At 39.2% G+C, this 18937-nt stretch overlaps 1 protein-coding gene across 1 annotated transcript in view; it reads left to right on the top strand.

Annotated features, from left to right (window-relative positions):
• DNER (delta/notch-like EGF repeat containing) overlaps positions 1-18937 on the top strand; it is a 238681-nt gene that overhangs the window by 126673 nt on the left and 93071 nt on the right. The window contains exon 6 of the mRNA XM_011951960.1: positions 13708-13932. Coding sequence (XP_011807350.1) covers positions 13708-13932 — 225 coding nt within the window. The remainder of the gene's footprint in view (positions 1-13707; positions 13933-18937) is intronic.

The following is an 18937-nucleotide window of genomic DNA, read 5'->3' as shown; positions in this document are numbered from 1 at the left end:
TGTATCTGAGTTTGGGATCACTTACACAGGTGCTTCTTCTGAATATACATTGTTTCACATGTGGCCTACCTCTAATTTTTGAAACTATGTTTGTAACATTTAACCTTTCTGTGATCACTATCATGTTTATAAGTGAGTTTTGACTCAAAATTTCAAAATATATGCATCAACAAACCTGTAACATGCATTTTAGCTAAGAGCCACCAATCAACCAACATCTGGTCTCCATCAGCCGATGAGTAGGCTATGCCTGCATCTTGAATATTAAAAACTAATATTCAAATTTGATGGCTATAATTTTTGTTCTGAAAATTTATAATGTCATCAGATGTTTCTTATTGTGTTAGATTTTATAAATTACCAGTGTAAGAACTGGTTGCCTTGTGCATCCTTATGAAAAAAGTTCTCCTAAAAATATGGCTTTAGGGTTGTATTTAAAACCAATCAGCTCTATAAAAGAAATAAAAATATATATATTTTATATTTAATTTTTGTATATAGACTTTGTATGCTGATAGTTTTTAAAAAGCTCTCAACATTACACATTGGCTTGTAACACCAAAACATTTATGATTTTCTCTTAAAGTTTCTTACATAAACATCTTGGCTCTCAATTTGATATCTGAATTATTTTAAGAGTTCTGATTTTATAAGGAGTTTGTGGCACATCTGTATTCCTTAGGTCTGAAATTTCATACTTTTTTTTTTTTTTGAAACAGAGTCTCACTCTGTCACCCAGGCTGGAGTGCAGTGGCGCGATCTCTGTTCACTGCAAGTTCCGCCTCCCAGGTTCACGCCATTCTCCTGCCTCAGCCTCCCGAGCAGCTGGGACTACAGGCACCCGCCACCACGCCTGGCAAATTCTTTGTATTTTTAGTAGAGACGGAGTTTCACCGTGTTAGCCAGGATCGTCTCGATCTCCTGACCTGGTGATCCACCTGCCTTGGCCTCCCAAAGTGCTGGGATTACAAGTGTGAGCCACTGCACCCAGCCTATAATTGTTTTTTAAAATATCCTCCATGTGATATTCAAAATACAGAGAGCCAGTAGGCAAATCAGGCTCAGGATATTTATGCAAATACACAGAGTTCAAAATTTGTAATTGCTAAGTAATTTCTGGTTTTCAAAGTTGTCAAATTACAGAATTTATAATAGTTATGGGTTTAACAATTACATAATTTCTTCCTTTCTTTCTTTTTTTTTTCTTTTGAGATGGGATTTTACTATGTTGCCCAGGCTGGTCTCGAACTCCTGCCTCAGCCTCCTCAGTAGCTGGGATTACAGGCACACACCACCATGTCCAGCTGATCTGACCATAATTTTGTATGCTAGCATGGCATTTTCGACTTGTCAAATGCTTTTACACAAACTCTCTTGTGAGAAGCAGCAAATAGATTGGGGCTTAAGAGCACAGATTTGGAGTTAGACAAATCTGATTAAATCTTATTTTTCCCAGTTACTAGATGAGTGTTCCTAGGTTAGTTCCCTAAAGTGAAGCCTCTAGCCCTTCTTCTGTAAAAAGTAGATGGTGGTAGACCCTACTTGAGTCAGTGGTTGTGATAAGTAAGAAATGACAGATACCAATTGCTCAGCATAATGTCCCATATATAACAAGAACTCAATAAAAATTTGCTATTACTTTTAACACAGCAATTTCTCTTCTTTCTTCTTCTGTTTCTACTAGTACAACTAAAACTACTGGATGCATACAGCTATTCTATTATTTTCATTTTTAACAAATAAGATAACAGACATATAAGAGATGTATAGGACATATAAGAGCTACTTACTTGATTGTGCTGACATAATTGATCAATTAGAATTTGATTTAGTTACAAACAATAGACATCCCCAAATAATTAGTACTGCAGTACATCAGTTTGAATAGAACTTAAATATTAACAATAGTGAGACTCCAATCTATCAACGTGGTATATGTCTTCATTTATTTGGGTGTTTTTAATTTCTTCAAGTAATGTTTTATAGTTTTCAGTGTAGACATCTTGCATATCTTTTGTTAAATTTAATCCTATTTTATGTTTTTTGATAATATTATAAATGCCAGTAAAACATTTTTAAATTTCCAGTTGCTTATTACTAGTGTACAGAAATGCTATTGATTTTTGTATATTGACTCCGTATGCTGATAGTTTGCTCAATTTACCTATTCCCAGAATTTGTATTTTAGGCTTCTTTGGATTTTCTTTGTATAAAATTGTAGATTGATGAATAATAAGTCTTATTTTCCTTTCTACACTTTATGTTTTTTATTTCTTTTACTTTTCTTTTTGCATATATAGAACCTCCAGTAAAATATTGAATGTAAGTGCTGAGGGTACATCCTTGCTTTGTTCTCTTAGGGAGAAAATATGTATTATTTCATCAGTCAGTGTGATAGTCGCCATAGTTCTTTTTCTGTATATACCCTGAAAGATGCAGTAAGTGTTACCTTCTATTTTAGTTTGCTGAGAGGTTTTCTTTCTTCTTAAGAATAATGAATGCATATTGAATTTTGCCAAATACTTTTTCTGTATCTATTAAAATGATTGACTTATTTCATGTGCACATGAAAAGAATATGTTATTTAAATATTGTGTAAACCAGCTCATTTTGTCAATTTATTCCATCAGTTACTAAGAAAGGGCTTCTTCTCTGATGGTTTCTGTTTCTCTTGCTGGCAGTTTTTCTTTCATGTATTTTGAAGCTGTCTTATTAGGGGCCTACATGTCTGGGATTGTGAAAGCTTCCTGTTGGATTACTCACTTTTTCATGTTAAGTGTCCCTTTTTATGTTAGATAATGTTCTCGGTCTTGCCTTTTCTGATTTTAACAGAGAATACTAGTTTTCTTATGCTTTCTTTTTCACAGTGTATCTTTCCCTATTCTTTTACTTTCCCCCCCTTTTTTTTTTTTGAAATAGAGTCTTGCTCTGTCGCCTAGGCTGGAGTGCAGTGGTACGATCCCTCTGCCTCCTGGGTTCAAGCGATTCTCCTGCCTCAGCCACCCCAGTAGCTGGGATTAAAGGTGCACGCCACCACACCTGGCTGATTTTTGTAGTTTTAGTAGAGACAGGGTTTCACCATATTGGCCAGGCTGGTCTCGAACTCCTCACCTCGTGATCCACCTGCCTTGGCCTCCTGAAGTGCTGGGATTACAGGTGTGAGCCACTGTGCCTGGCCTTACTTTTCATTTTTATGTGTGTTTATACTGGAGTGGGTTTCCTTTAGAGAGCACATAGTTAGGTCTTTTTTTTTTTTTTTAAATAAAATCTGACAATCTATGCCTTTTAATTGTAGTGTTAGTCTACTCATATTCAATATAACATTGATATAATTGGATCTAAGTCTACCTCATTGCTATTTATTTTCTATTTTTCTCGTATGTTCTTTGTTTTATTCTATTCCTGCCCTTTTTGGTGGTCGGCGGGGGGATGGGTAAATAGAATATTTAAAAAGATACTATTTTCTCAACTGGCTTTTTAGCTATACTGCTGGGTTTTTTGGTTTGAGGTTTTTGTTGTGTCTGTTTTAGTTTTAGTGGCTGCTCTGGGAATTACAGTATATACCCTTAATTTATGAGAGTCTTCTTAGAATCTACCATTAATCACTTCATGCAAAATGTAAGAACCTAATGGTAGTAAAATTCTATTAACTTCCCTTATTATTTGTTCTCTTGTTATGTATATTCCTTCTATGTATGTTACAACATCATAATTCAATGTTCTTATTGCTTTTAACCATTTTTAAAAGAAATTAAGAAAAAATGAATTATTTACTCCCCCACAGTACCATTTCTAGGGCTCTTAATTTCTTCCCGTAGACTTGAATTTCCACCTATTATTATTTCTATTCAGCTTAAATAACTTTCTTTAGTATTTTTGTAGTCTGGCTAGATCTGCTGGCAACAAATTTTCTCAGCTGTTCTTTATCAGAAAATATCTTAATTAACCTTGATTATTAGAAGTTATTTTCCCTGAAAATAGAATTCTGTTTGGCAAGTTTATTTTTCCAGTGCCTTAAAGATGTCATTTTGTTATCTTATGCTTCCGTAGATCTTGGTGACAAGTCATCTGTCAATCTTACTATTGCTAGATGTGTGTATCATGTCTTTTTTTTTTTTTTTTTGGCTTCTTTTAATGTTTTCTCTTAATTTTTGGTTTTCAGCAGCTTGTCTGTGACATTCCTGTATATTTGATTTATTCTCCCTGGGGTTCACTGAGTATATTGTGTATGGGTAGATGTTTTTCACCAAACTTAGAAAAAACTCGGTCGTCATCTGTGTGGTCTAGATAGTAGGATAGATGAAGGGGGAAAGTAGTGAAAGAGTAAAGGGTGCTTGCCAACTTCTTTCAAGGAATTTTCTATGGAAGCGACTTCAGGACATTTCCACTTGTGTCTGTTATTCAGAAGGTCATCACAGATGTACATCTAGTTGCATAAGAGGCTGGTCCCTGTAGACATTATTCTGTGTTGCCATGTGACCAGAAGCCTGTGACCGTGGGAAGGGGAAAGATAGATATTAGGACAAAAAGCAGTTTCTGCTACACATGGCCAGGAAGGGACAGACGCCTGACAGACCCTGGAGCACCTGCCCTCTCATTATTGGCCTTTCTGCTTGGTGTGGTTTAGATGTTTGTCTCCGTCAAATCTCTTGTGAAAACATAATTCCCAGTGTTGGAGGTGGGGCCTGGTGGGAGGTGTTTGGATCACAGGGATCCATCATGAGTGGCTCAGTGCCATCCCCTTGGTTCTCACTCTGAGTTCAGGTGAGAGCTGGTTGTTTACAAGGGTGTGGCACCTCTTGCTTCTCTTTCGTGCTCTTGCTCTCACCATGTGATACATCAGCTTTCCATTTCGCCTTCTGCCACGATCGTAAACTCCTTGAGGCCCTCACTAGAAGCAGATTCTGGCACCAAGCTTCCTGTACAGCCTGCAGAACTGTCAGTCAATTAAACCTCTTTTCTTTATAAATTACCCAGTCTCAGGTATTCCTCTGTAGTAATGCAAAAATGGACTACTATACTGCTGTACCTCAGATGCTGGGTGCCACAGCACAGAGTACTGGTTAGGAACTTCTACCTGAGTCTGACTGCCTGGGTTCAAATCTCAAACCTGCCGTTTACTAGCTGTGTAACTTTGGGCAAGTTACTTGATCTTTCTGTGCCTATTTTCTCATCTGAAAATGGGGAGATGATAGTTCTTATCTCATAGGATTGGTGTGAGAATTAAAGGGCTTAGTATATTTAAAACCCTTGAAACAATGCCTGGTACATACAAGTGTTTGCCATTAACAAACACAACTTCAGCAGATTGTCCTTTCGAGCCTGCACAGAGATGTTCTCAGGGACACTCCTGCCCCCCACCTCTTCCCACGGCTGTCTGCCCCAGGACTCCACCTCTGTTCACCAGCGTCACTGCATGGCCCGGTAACTGTTTGTGTGTTTAGAGAGCAGTGTGTGAACACCTCCCAGTTCCAGAAATCGCCCTTTATAGACATCCAGGGTCACGACCCTGAGGGATTCATACAAATGTGAAAATTGATTATGTTCCAAGATTGACTAACAGGCCAGCTTATTTTCTCTAGCCACAAACTCTGAGTATACAGGCAACTTGAGATTACCCCAGAACCACCGTTTAAAGGGAAAAAATCCAATATTTATTGAGCACATGTGTCATCTTACTTGACTTCATAGTAGGCGCCAACGCCATTTTGTAGGTAAGAAAGTTAGAGAAAAAATGATTAAGCCTGAGGTCACATGAGTCACATGGTAGTAAGAAGATTTAAACTTTGGTTTTCTGGCTCTGCATTCTTTGAATTATAAAACCTGTTCTTGCTTCTCTTAGGAAAGTCACTTAGAGGGTGGCTGAAGGAGATGTGAATCATTTGCAAAAGGATGTCATATGAACTCGAAGACAACAATAACTTAGGTGATAGAGGAAATGGAGAATTTACTAGTTAAAGCAATAGCATCTCAAAATCGACTCTGCATTTAAGTCTGGAATTCCTTTTCTAGTGGTCATTAATAATCATGTGAGCCAGGAAAATTATCTCATAATTGCTGTACCTCACATTCATCTCTACAAAGTCTATTCAGATATACCTTGCATTCATTTTTTTTGCTTTGTCATTCTTTGTAACAGAATGGCATTTTATATCCCACTTTCTTTTTTTAGACTGGATAATATGCCAAAAGAATAACAGTATATTCTCTCCTCAGTATATACTGAAGTATGCTAGCAGACTGAAAATATAAAGTATTAGTTCCATTCTCATCTTGCATTATATTTTCCTGAATTGGTAAGAAAAAGCAAAATTTTAATAATAAAACACAGGATCCTTGATTCAACAGCAGTGGGCCTTTTTGATATTCAATTCAACAAACATTTATTGATCATCTCTTTAGTGAAATTTTCCACTTTCTGTTTTTAGATTGGATAATATGCCAAAAGTGTATTTTGTCCTCAGTATTTATACTAAGGCATGCTGGCAGACTCTGAAAATATTAAGTATTAGTTCCATTCACATCCTGCATTATATTTCTTGAATTGATAAGTAAAAGCAAAATTGTATTAATAATAATAAAACACAGGATCCTTGATTCAACAGCAGTGGAACTTTTTGATATTAAATTCAACAAACATTTACTGATCATCTCTTTCGTGAAATTTTACTGTAGCGTATGATCAATTACTCTTTCAAGTCTGTTCTGTAAAGCAAAGCAAAACAAAAAGCTCCTTCTGGCCTACATTCCCACATAGATACAATCCTGTAGCTCCTATTAATTTTATCAGTTAAGAGCTTTTGCTGCATAACAAACCACCCCCCAAATTTAGTGGTTAAAATGGCAGCCACTCATTTTGCTCATCATCCTTGTACATTGCATTAGCAATTTGGGCAAGCTCAGCTGGTCACTGGCCACACTGATGGAGGTCAAGTGGTCTAGAATGGCCTCGGCTATGCTAGCTTCCTTTGCTCCATGCCATCTCTCATCTTGCAGGAGGCTGGCGTGGGCTTGTTTGGCAAGGGGCAGTGCCATTTTTTTACATTCTCTCTTCCATTGTTTTCAGTGACACTTTTCTCTCCTGGGTTCTCTTCTTTAAAAAATATCTATCTATCTATCTATATATATATATGTAATTCCTGACCAGAAGCAGCACCTTCTTTCTTTCTTGAAACTTAGCTAGTTGTCTATTCATCCATCCATCTGTCTGCCTGTGTGTCCATTTATCTGTCCCTGGTCAAATGCCTACCATTTTCCAAACTTCGTGCTGAGCAACAGGAATAAAAACACACGTAAGTTATGTTCCCTGATCTCGAGGAAATCAGAGACCAGTTATGGAGGAGGCAGACAGGGTGTGGTAGGTGCTAGGAGGGAGGGAAATCCACAGAGAGCTGCAGAACAAGAGGAGAGGTCTCTCAATGAGACACGCTTTTGGTTTCCTCTTCTTTCTTGTGCTCATAAGTGTTAACGGTTGTTCAGAGTTCCAGCCTTGAACTTTCTTCTCTCCCTGTTCATTTGCCCCAAGTGGTGTCATGTATACCTATGAATCCAGTTCCCACCCATGTGCATATGGCTCCCAGTCCACATTCTAGTTCCTGCCTCTCTCCTGAGCACAAGTTCTGTATATTTAATGACTATGGAACAACTGCAAAAGCATTTCAAATCACTTTGCACAAAGCTGAACTCATAACCCTCCCCTAGCAGCCTCCTCCTGTATATTTTCCACTGCATTTGATAACAACACTATCCACATTGTCCCCCAATCTGAAAACCTGGACATTACATGATAATTATTGCTGCTTCTTATTAACACTTACAACTGAAGAGTCACTGTGCCAAGTGCTTTGCATAGATTTTTGCAGTTAAGCTTCATAGGAAATGAAAATTGTAGGCATTAATATCTTTCTTTCACGAATACAAAAGCAGAAAGTCAGGGCGATTAAGTACTAGCCCAGAGTCCCACAGTTTAGTGGGCTGAGATGTTGTTAAATCCAATTCCCCTTGGTTCAAAGCTCTTTAACATTAACTCACACAGAGAAGCCACATGGACAGGGTCCATACATATGTTTTATTTGCTGGAGAAATGATTTATCAATACTTTAAAATAGACAAGGCTTGGCTGGATGTGGTGGCTCACGCCTGTAATCCCAGCACTTGGGAAGGCTCAGGCGAGTGGATCACCTGAGGTCAGGAGTTCAAGACCAGCCTAGCCAACATGGTGAAACCCCATCTCTACTAAAAATACTAAAAATACAAACATTAGCCAGCTGTGGTGGCAAGTGCCTGTAGTCCCAGTTACTTGGGAGGCTGAGGCAAGAGAATGGCTTGAATCCAGGAGGTGGAGGTTGCAGTGAGCCGAGATCATGCCCCTGCACTTTCAACCTGGGCTACAGAGCAAGACTCCATCTCAAATAAATAAATAAATAAATAAAATAATAATAAAATAGACAAGGCTCAAACAAGAATTTGGATTTCAGACTTCTCCTGAACATTCAGAAGATATGGAACCTGGCTCCATATTTCGAACTGGCTGCAGGTTATGGCAGCCATCTTTTTTGGAAGGGACATGCTTTCTCCAGTTTGCCAGAGGCCCTACCAGTCCCTATTGTATTACACCTGATCCACTCTCCGTATCAGCGTTATCTACCTGACTCCTGCTTGCATTTGCATTTTGACTCATGTTACATTGTGTCTCTGGGCTCTGTCCTCTCTTCCATTCTTCTACAGTCCAAGTGATCCCTGAATTGACAATTTTATTAAATTATAAAATCATGCTCTAATATATTTCTCATTCTTTATCTTTATTGCTACAAATTGGCCCTCACAACCTCAATTATTCGAGTAAACAACTAGTTTCGTGCTTCCGGCCTCAACCTCCTCTGATCCATTCTCCACATTGTCTATAATTAGAGATATAAATAATGAAAATAGATGGTATCCAGTAGCCTCAGCATGAAATGTAAACTCTCAAGTGTAACACGTAAGACCAGTCGTGACCTGGCCTGACCAGTGCTCTCACTATTGCTCATTTTCCACACTTCTCTTGGCTTTATTGAAATATTGGTTCTCTCCAAAGCCATGACCCTTTATGTCTCCTTGTTACTCATTTTTCTTTCTACTTGGACTATTCTGTGTGGCTTATATTACTATTTATAACTGAGTATATTGACATAAAGCTGGAGCGATAGCCTTTCTAAAATTCACTTTTTCCTTTATTTTGACTTGAACAGTAAGCTTCTATTCTTTCACCAAGACACAAACAGGATAGAAACATAAGTCCTGGTTTTGCTTATGCATCTTAACATCTTAATTGGTTTGTCATTCACTTCTTTTCTGTGCAGTGTAGGAGACGTGTAAGCACTTGGCCTTGGTGTCCCCGCTCTGCCGTCTACTAGCTATTTAGACTTGAAAAGGCTACTTCACATTCTCATGTCACTGTTTTCTCATTTGTAAGATAATGCTATTATAGTTCTTACATCCTACTATAATAGTAGGGTTAAATGAAATAATTCACCTAAAAGGTTAGAACCAGGTGATGCAAATCAGCCTCCAGTGGCTGTTAGCTGTTGCTGTTTTTTTTTTTTTTTATTTTTTGAGACAGAATCTTGTTCTGTCACCCAGCCTGTCGTGCAGTGGCATTATCTCAGCTCACTGCATCCTCTGCCTCCTGGCTTCAAGCAATTCTCCTGCCTCAGCCTCCCCAGTAGCTAGGATTACAGGCATGCGCCACCACACCTGGCTAATTTTTGTATTTTTAGTAGAGACTGGATTTCATCATGTTGGCCAGGCTGTTCTCGGGCTCCTGACCTCATGATCCGCCCGCCTCAGTCTCCCAAAGTGCTGGGATTATAGGCATGAGCCATCGTGCCTGGCCTGTTGCTGTTATTATTAGCATTTTAAATTCATTCATTCATCGAGCCTTGGACTGGGAATCATACTAGGAAGTTTGATATATATATTTTTTAGAATCCACAATGACTTTGTGAAGAAAATAGTTTCAACCCTGTTTTCCAGGTACAGGCAGTGGATGATGGGAGAAAGGGGGCCTTGCCATGGCCACTCAGGTTGCTGGGCTGGTGAACATAGAATCACACACAAGATCCTAATCATCGCTTCCCTGTCTCCTTATGCTCCCTGTTTGTATAAGTCTTCTCAGGCTGCTGTGACCAAAGACTATAGGCTTAAACAACAGACATCTCTCTAGCTTTGGAGGCTGATAAGCAGTTCATCTACTTCTAGTTCTGGAGGCTGGAAGTTCAGGATCAAGGTGCTGGCAGGGTTGATTTTTTTCTGAGGCCTCTCTCCTTGCCCTGCAGAGGGTCACCCTCTTGCTTCTTCCTCACAAGGTCTTTCCCTTTGTGCACAGGCATTCCTGGTGTCTTTTTCTGTGTCTTGATCTCTGCTTATAAAGACACCAGTCAAGATTGCATTAGGGCCCAACCTAACAACCTCAGTTTAACTGACCCACCTCTTTAAAGGCACTATCTCTGAAGAACTACATTCTGAGGTATTGAGAGTTAGGGCTTCAAAATATGAATTTTACTCAACCAGAGAAAGCTAATTTAAAAAAATATGAATTTTTGAGGGGCACAGTTTAACCCATGACACTGATAATCCAATGCTTAATTATCAACCTCCACTGAGAACTATATTTAATATTAACTCTTCTACTGGGTTCTAGTAGTTCTAAGTAATTTTCATTTTTATGCTCCTAACATAGGTATAAGCTTCTTGTTCCTGATTTTTCTTACCTTTGACCCTCCCTAGATATTCTTTCCATCAAGTTCTCACCCATCTAATCTCACAGGGTTTTCAAGGACACAGTTCCTATGATCATTTCTCTTCTCTGTGTTCTCAGCTAAAAGAGTTGACAGAGTTGACAGTTCTCAACTGTCACCTTCTGTCATCATTAGTTCAGTTCCTCTGGAGGAACAAAAATAATCAAAATGTCCTTTTAAATTTGATTTCTGTGGCCAGGCACAGTTGCTCACACCTGTAATCCCAGCACTTTGGGAGGCCGAGGCGGGCGGATCACGAGGTCAGGAGTTTGGGGCCAGCCTGACCAACATGGTAAAACCCCATCTCAACTGAAAATACGAAAAGTAGCCGGGCATGGTGGTGCGCTCTTGTAATCACAGCTACTCAGGAGGCTGAGGCAGGAGAATCGCTTGACCAGGAAGGCAGAGGTTGCAGTGAGCCGAGATTGCGCCATTGCACTCCAGCCTGGGTGACAAAGTGAGACTCTGTCTCAAAAAAAAATAAAATAAAATAAAAAAGAATTGATTTCCATTTCTGAGCATTAACTTTTAGAATTTTCTGATTCACCTTGAGCTGCTGTTTTTGGCAAACTGGTACCCAGCCTTGGGTATGGAATTTATTATGAGCCTGAATTTCTTGTAAAGAAATCAGTGCATCCACAAGGTTAACCTAGAACCTGCAATGCTCCCCACTGGCCACCGCCCACCCCCGCCCCCTTTTTTTTTTTTTCCTCGAGTCATAAGATGCAATCTTGGGTCACTGTCTAACTAAATGCAAACTGTGGATTGGCTTGGTCAATTCATTTCTCAAAATTATTCCTTCATATTGAGAAAAAAAATATTGAACGACTTTTAGTGTCACGCTTGAGCAAATTAAATGGGCCTTTTAATATTTTAAGCAGCTATGCTGCATTTTCTAGACAGATAAAAATGATTTTATTTTCTAAAATGAAAAGATTCAAGTTATAAATCCTATTTTTGAAATCATGTTAAACAGTGATGGTAACATATGATACTGTCATATGTTGAAAAATGGTTAAGTGTCTTATTTTCAATCAGAGTAAAATGGAACATATCTCATGACAGGTAGAATTACATTCCGCTTGAGCCTGCCAAGGAACTTTTTGGAGAATTCAAGAGTTATTAAAACGCTGATCGTATGGTGCATTTTTAGTAGGATTTCTAAGATTTAAAAGCTACCAGGAATTTTATACAATGCTGAATAGCACTGGATTTTTTCAGAAGATAATTTTATATTTTATATTTCTATACTGTACAGAGAAATGCCAAGTTGATTATGCCAATTTATGAGTAGTGCTTCACATAATTAAATCTGGGAGTTATTTTGGTTTGTTTACATATTAAATGTGTGCTTAACAACAACAAAAATTGTCAGTATTGCTAGGAGTTCCATAAGAAGATGAATAAATATAAACTTCAATGTAAACAAGAGAAGTGTAATAGACTATTAGAATACAAACTATATGTGAGTAAAATTATGTAACTTTTATTTCTAAAATTTGAATAATCTTTAATTTCCAAACTGCTCTTAAAGTATTGAAAGAAGTATAGTTTTTATGCAAAGCATTGTTAAATATATATACCTACATGTATGCACAGATGTAGAGACCCACACATATCCACATGTATAATTTTTTAGCAAGAAATACTGAAACATACACAGGAAACAAGATAAAAATCACCTACACAGTAACCATATTTAAAAGAAAGAGTTAACAGCCTTACATAATTTTATATGACATTAAATTTTATTTAAGTGTACAATTTATACATTGTAAAATTCATTTGAAATGTACAGTTCAAAGCATATTAGTAAATTTACAGAGTTGTGCAGCCATCACCACAATCCAAGTTTAAAACGTTTCCATCTGCCCCAGTGGACTCCTCATGCCCATTTGCAGTGAACCCCTCTTTCTGGCCCAGCCATAGGCAACCATTTATCTACTTTCTATATCTACAGATTTGCTTTTCCTGCACATTTCTTACAAATGGAATTATATAATATGTAGTATTTCGTGCCTGGCTTCTTTTACTTAGCATAATGCTTTTGACGTTCATTAATGTCATACCATATGTCAGTACTCCCAGATTTAATTATGTGAAGCACTACACACAAATCGGCATAATCAACTTGGTATCTCTCTATGCAGTATAGAGATATAAAATATAAAATTATCTTCTGAAAAAATCCAGTGCTATTCAGCATTTTATAAAATTCCTGGTAGCTTTCAAATCTTAGAAATCCTACTAAAAATGTACCATGCAATCAGTTTTTTTTTTAATTGCTGAGTGGTATTTCATTGTATGGGTAGATCACTTCTGTTTCTCTGTTACAACAATCAACTTTTAAAAAAGCATATATTCAAGAAACTGTTAACAGTGGCTGCTTGTAGAGAAGGGAATGCGAGACGAAGGGACAGGGATGAAAACGAGACTTTTTCATTGTTTACTATTTGATACGGTTTTACTTTTTAAAATTCAGGATTATGTCATATCTATTAAAGTAAAATAAGAAATGTGTTCCCTGTTAATGTATACAAAATAAGAGGGGAGAGCCCTCTGCTGATCCAAATCTCATATTCCTTTAGGAAATTATCATTAATTGATTTTTGGTATCTTTCTAGAGTATACACACATGTACATATACACATGTGTGCACATAAATATGTTCATGTACACATTTGTATGTACTCCTAAACAGTCATTTACCTTGTATTTCAATAAATATGGAATTGTGGGGCTTAATATTCTTAAGCCTACATTACTAAAGGTGAGAAAAACAACCTATCTATCTTGTTGGGTTGTGGCATATCTGGAAGTTACGAATGAATGAATTGGTTATGAATATACAGTAGAGCAGACTCAGTTGATTAGTTATTATGTGCAAAAGTGTTTTAAGTGTTTTAAACTCCCGTGTGTTTTCTAACAGGATACTTTGGATCTGCTTGTGAAGAGAAGGTGGACCCGTGCGCCTCGTCTCCTTGCCAGAACAATGGTACCTGTTATGTGGACGGGGTACACTTTACCTGCAGCTGCAGCTCGGGCTTCACGGGGCCGACCTGTGCCCAGCTTATTGACTTCTGTGCCCTCAGCCCCTGCGCTCATGGCACGTGCCGCAGCGTGGGCACCAGCTACAAATGCCTCTGTGATCCAGGTGGGTACTGCCCCTAGACGGCCAATCTTCCTTTTCTCAATCTCAAACCAATCTCGAAAGACCATTACTTTTTCTTTTGCATCTTGGTATACTTGTAAATAAAAGTGGTATACTTACTGGTATACTTGTAAATAAAAGTGAATTCCACTCATTTATGACACACTTTCTTTTTTAGATTTACTCTTGGCAGGGTTAAAAAAAAAATACCCTTTCCTCTTTTCATAATCAACTCACATTCATTGAGGAAAAAACAAGTAAAATAACGAAGGTTGAAAACAGGCTTAATCTCATCACAGGCTAAGCATTTTTAACAATTTACTGTAAGTCATTGCAGAGCTTTTACTGTATTGTGTATCTTGTACTACTGTGTGCTTAACAGAATATGTTCTTTCATTTTAATGTGCATGAAAAGCACAGTGCAATACATTCAGAATTGTGTCGTCTATTAAAATTGTTACTCGATGCACATTATGTTATACCACTGGCTCCCTGTGTAAGAATTTAAAAACTTCACCATTTACTTTCCAAATGCCTTCTGCATTGGCATTACAGATTTTTAATCATGGAGGTTTTGATACCTAGAAGTGAGTGATTTCTAGTCAAAAATTTGTGTGTGCACAACCCACTAGTGTAGTCAGAAAGGAATGCACGGGGCAGCCCTTTCCTGTTGTTTCTATTCTGTGCATGTCTCCGTCCTTACACGAGCTGGCTCTTTAGAAAGCTTCCCAGCACAATGAGTCCCCACATATCTCCCTGGCCAGTCAGTATGGCTGGTCAGTATCTGTTTTGCTTGACCCTGGCTTTGCTGCTGCAATGGCCTCTGACTGGAATGCCTGCTCCCCATTACCCCACCTCACTGTACAAACTTCTACTTCTGGAGCTGACTCAGTTTCCCTTCCTCTGAGATCCAACAGTCACCTACAATATCACTTTTGTGTTCTTGGAAACAGGACATTAATTATCCTTGTATGTGTCTCTCTCCTCCTTAGGGCTGGGAGGAAGTATGTTTTATTAATAGCTTTTATATCAGCAGCAATCACACTAAGCCACTATTTAGTGAGCACTGATCTTTCTAGATTCTGAGCAGGGTGCTTCACATCTCTGGTCTTTTTAGTGTCCCATTTACACCAAGGTTTGAAAGGCCTCTAGAGGTTCAGTCACATGCCTGCAGCCACACACCCAGGACGGGGGCTGAGCCCAGATTCCAATGCAAGTGTCTCTGGTTTCGCTGCTCCAGTGCCTGGCCCAGAACTTCCAAAGGGCACGTCTCATACTCACGAATAACTTAAAAAGTTACTACTGAGAAATGCAACTTGGCACTTGAATGGTGTTGAAAAGCCTTTTTTCACATAGACTCTTAATTCCCCGATTTTCTAAGCAACTGATATTTTGCCAAGTGCCTCTTTCCTCTCTGCTCTGAAATTCAGAGGGAATAGGGCTGCTTAATCTGCTTTGTAACAGTGTTAGTAGTTAGGATTCTCCTGAGAAACAGGAGACAGAGAGAGAGAGAGGAGAGAGAGATTTATTTTAAGTAACTGGCTCATACAATTGTGTGGACTCACAAGTCCAAAATCTGTAGGGAAGCTGGCAGGCTGGAAACTCAGACGAGGTTTCTGTGTTGTGTTTTGAGCTGAATTATTTCTTCTTTGGGAAACCTCAGTCTTTGTCCTTAAGGCCCTCAATGGATGGGATGCAGCCCACCCACATTCTGGAGAGTCATTGCTTCATTCAAAGTCTGCTGATTTAAACGTCAATCTCATCTAAAACATACCTTCATAGCATCATCTAGATTAGTGTTTGAGCAAGTATCTAAGAACCGTGGCCTAGCCAAGTTGACACCCGAAATGAACTATCACAGTAACATTTTTGGATCTCATAAACTTTGAAATGAAGCAGTTTCTCCTCTACATTTGACAAGAGGATCTTTTTCTTGGTTGACCCCCATGCTGTGCTTCAGAGCAGGGGTGGAGATAGGAATAGCTGCCCCTCGGAGGGTCCAGGTTTCTTGCATGTGGATTCGGGCTCACGTGCTGTGAGCGGGGCGTGCTGTGAGAGGAGGCAGTGTGGCGCTGGCCCTTACCTACTGGGAATGCGGATCACTGAGACAACTTGTGTTTGCAAACTAAACAAGCTGCAATTGTGCTGCAAGAACAGAGGCTTACTCATGCACTGACTCACAAACACACTGTTCCCAACTCTGCTCTGGATGTCGTAACACATGTGAAAATTCCCCTCAGCAGCATTCGGAACAAAAACTTCCTTAATGCTTTATTACCTGTCTCCTGAGAGTTCCGTTCTCTCCGTGGAGCCCCACAAAGAGGAATCAAATATTGTAAGACCAGAAAACAACTTTATATTCTCCTTCCTTTCTCCTCTGACTTCTTTTCTTAATTATATCAAACTTTTTCTTTTTAAAAATTGTTTTTGAGATGGAGTTTCGCTCTTGTTGCCCAGGCTTCAACCTCCGCCTCCCGGGTTCAAGTGATTCTCCTGCCTTAGCCTCCCAAGTAGCTGAGATTACAGGCTCCCACCACCACACCCTGCTAATTTTTGTATGTTTTCACCATGTTGTCCAGGCTGGTCTTGAACTCCTGACCTCGGGTGATCTGCCTGCCTCGGCCTCCCAAAGTGCTGGGATTACAGGCCTGACTCACTGTGCCTGGCCCAAACTTTTTCTTATAGTTAGTGGCTCAAGCCTGTAATCCCAGCACTTTGGGAGGCCGAGACGGGCGGATCACGAGGTCAGGAGTTCGAGAACATCCTGGCTAACACGGTGAAACCCCGTCTCTACTAAAAAATACAAAAAAAACTAGCCGGGCGAGGTGGCGGGCGCCTGTAGTCCCAGCCACTTGGGAGGCTGAGGCAGGAGAATGGCGTGAACCCGGGAGGCGGAGCTTGCAGTGAGCTGAGATCCGGCCACTGCACTCCAGCCTGGGCGACAGAGCGAGACTCCGCCTCAAAAAATATACTGCCTGGTGTTTCTCTTTCCACACTGGGACAGGTAGCCAAGAGTGGTAGAAAAAACCTCTCTAACATCCTCACTTTACTGACTAAAACCATAGGAGATTTACAGGCATCTCTGGGACTCCGTTTACCTCTCTATTAGAAAAGAGAGGAAGGTTACATGTAAGAGTATGAAATGAGAGGCAGGCAGCCCATTTCCTGGCATGGACTGGTGAAAGCTATTCTTTCTTTCCCTCCATGGATATTCCAGCACTATTCTCGAGCTATGCAGGGGTGAAATCGCTCCTGTTTAAGTTCCACTTTCCTTCCGTCTGTTCTCTGCTAAAACATTCATGCGCACTTGGAGCGTTTGACTTGATAATTGCCTGTGGTCCAGCAGTAGCCCCTGAATAAACTTGAAAAGCCTGAAGACATGTGCATTCTGTTCGTGGAATGAACATGATCCCTTCATTTGTTCAGTAGTCTCAAGGTGGAGCCTTGGAGTCCTGACAGGGCCCTCTCATTGAACCTGGGAGCTGAAACTGCCTTCAGGGGGGATGTTTCTTCAGATTGTTAGGTGACTGTGTAAAATAAAAAAGGCATCTTAACACCTGGCAAGAACTTACATTTTAAGAGGTGAACATGACAAGTCTGTGAATGTGAAATTTCTCATCTTCATCTTTTGGAGCATGTAATTGCTTCATCACCAGTTTGCATAATGGAAGAATCTCGTGAGAGTAGGTGAAACTGGGCATCTAGCTCTGGGGCAGCAAGGCTGATCATCTTTATAGAGAGCAAACGGGTCTCATTTCGTAGAATGGCAGCAGATTGAAATCATGTCAGGTTGATAATTAATTCCCAACTGACAAAATGCCATTTTGATTACTGCAAATCAGATTTTCTGGGTGCTTTATTCTCAAACTTCGTTTGTAGCTTATCAGGCTAGGGATTTCTGATGGGATTTTAAGATTAAATAATAAAATGTCAGCACTGAGTAATTACTGAAATGTTATCTCCCAGTGACAGTGTTAAGTGATAGGCAACCCATTCTCTTAAAAATTGCAAATTGAAATCTGCTGAAGAAAGTGAGAACTTGGAGCTGCTACAGACAGGATGAGGTGGATCTCGCTTGGGTGGGAGTGCTGTTTCCCCCACAGGTGGGAGCCACGGTATTGCTTGTGTTCTTAAAACAATGGTGGCCTCTGCAGATAATAGCGGTACATGATCAGTATTGGAAGGACTCCCTGATAGGAAGGAAGATAGTTTGCACTTGAGTTATTCCTCTAAACTTGTGGAATTGAATTAACCCTGCCATTATAGAATGTGCCTCACATATTCCTATTTAAGGAATTTAAGGGACAAGGTATTGGAGATTTTTACATGGAAATATGTTTATAATTTTTTTTCTAACAAGTAAGATCTAAGATGCTCATCATTTCAACTGCAGTTGAAATCCCAGACTAGACATGGCACAGTTGCCAACCAAGTTCCTCTGCCCATTCTTCTTCACCAAAGGGCTGGTAACTCAATTAGATCATCCAAATATATAATAGGCTGTAAACCAAAGGAAATGTAGACTTTTTCCAAGTGAACTGTTTTGAAAGAAAATTATATTTGTAAGGATTTTAGATATAATTTTTTTTTTTTTTGTATTTTCTACATATGCCTTACATGTGAGCTGCATTTCTGGTCTGTATGTCCCGAAAGACACAATTCACACTGCTTCCTTCTGTTAAACTCAGATGTGAAAATATCAGTAGTCTGACAATATTTGCTGGAAACAGGATCAAGGATAAGACTTAATGGTCAGTATTTTAATAGCAATTGAACAGCAATAAAGAAATAAATATACCTACAAAGATTTTAAGACATTTACCTCACTAAGGCCCATGTACCTTTACATTTTTGGATAAGTGCAGTGGACAACTTTCATCTTTTATTAACCAGAAAACTTTATCTAGTTTACCAGGATGAAGACTTTTATTTTTTTGACAGAGTGTTGCTTTCTCGCCCAGGCTGTAGTGCAGTGGCATGATCTCAGCTCACTGCAACCTCCGCCTCC

The sequence above is a fragment of the Colobus angolensis genome, unplaced genomic scaffold, assembly GCF_000951035.1.
Source record: "Colobus angolensis palliatus isolate OR3802 unplaced genomic scaffold, Cang.pa_1.0 Scaffold33, whole genome shotgun sequence".
Taxonomy (NCBI): Eukaryota; Metazoa; Chordata; class Mammalia; order Primates; family Cercopithecidae; genus Colobus; species Colobus angolensis.
This window is presented reverse-complemented; position numbering and strand designations above follow the sequence as displayed.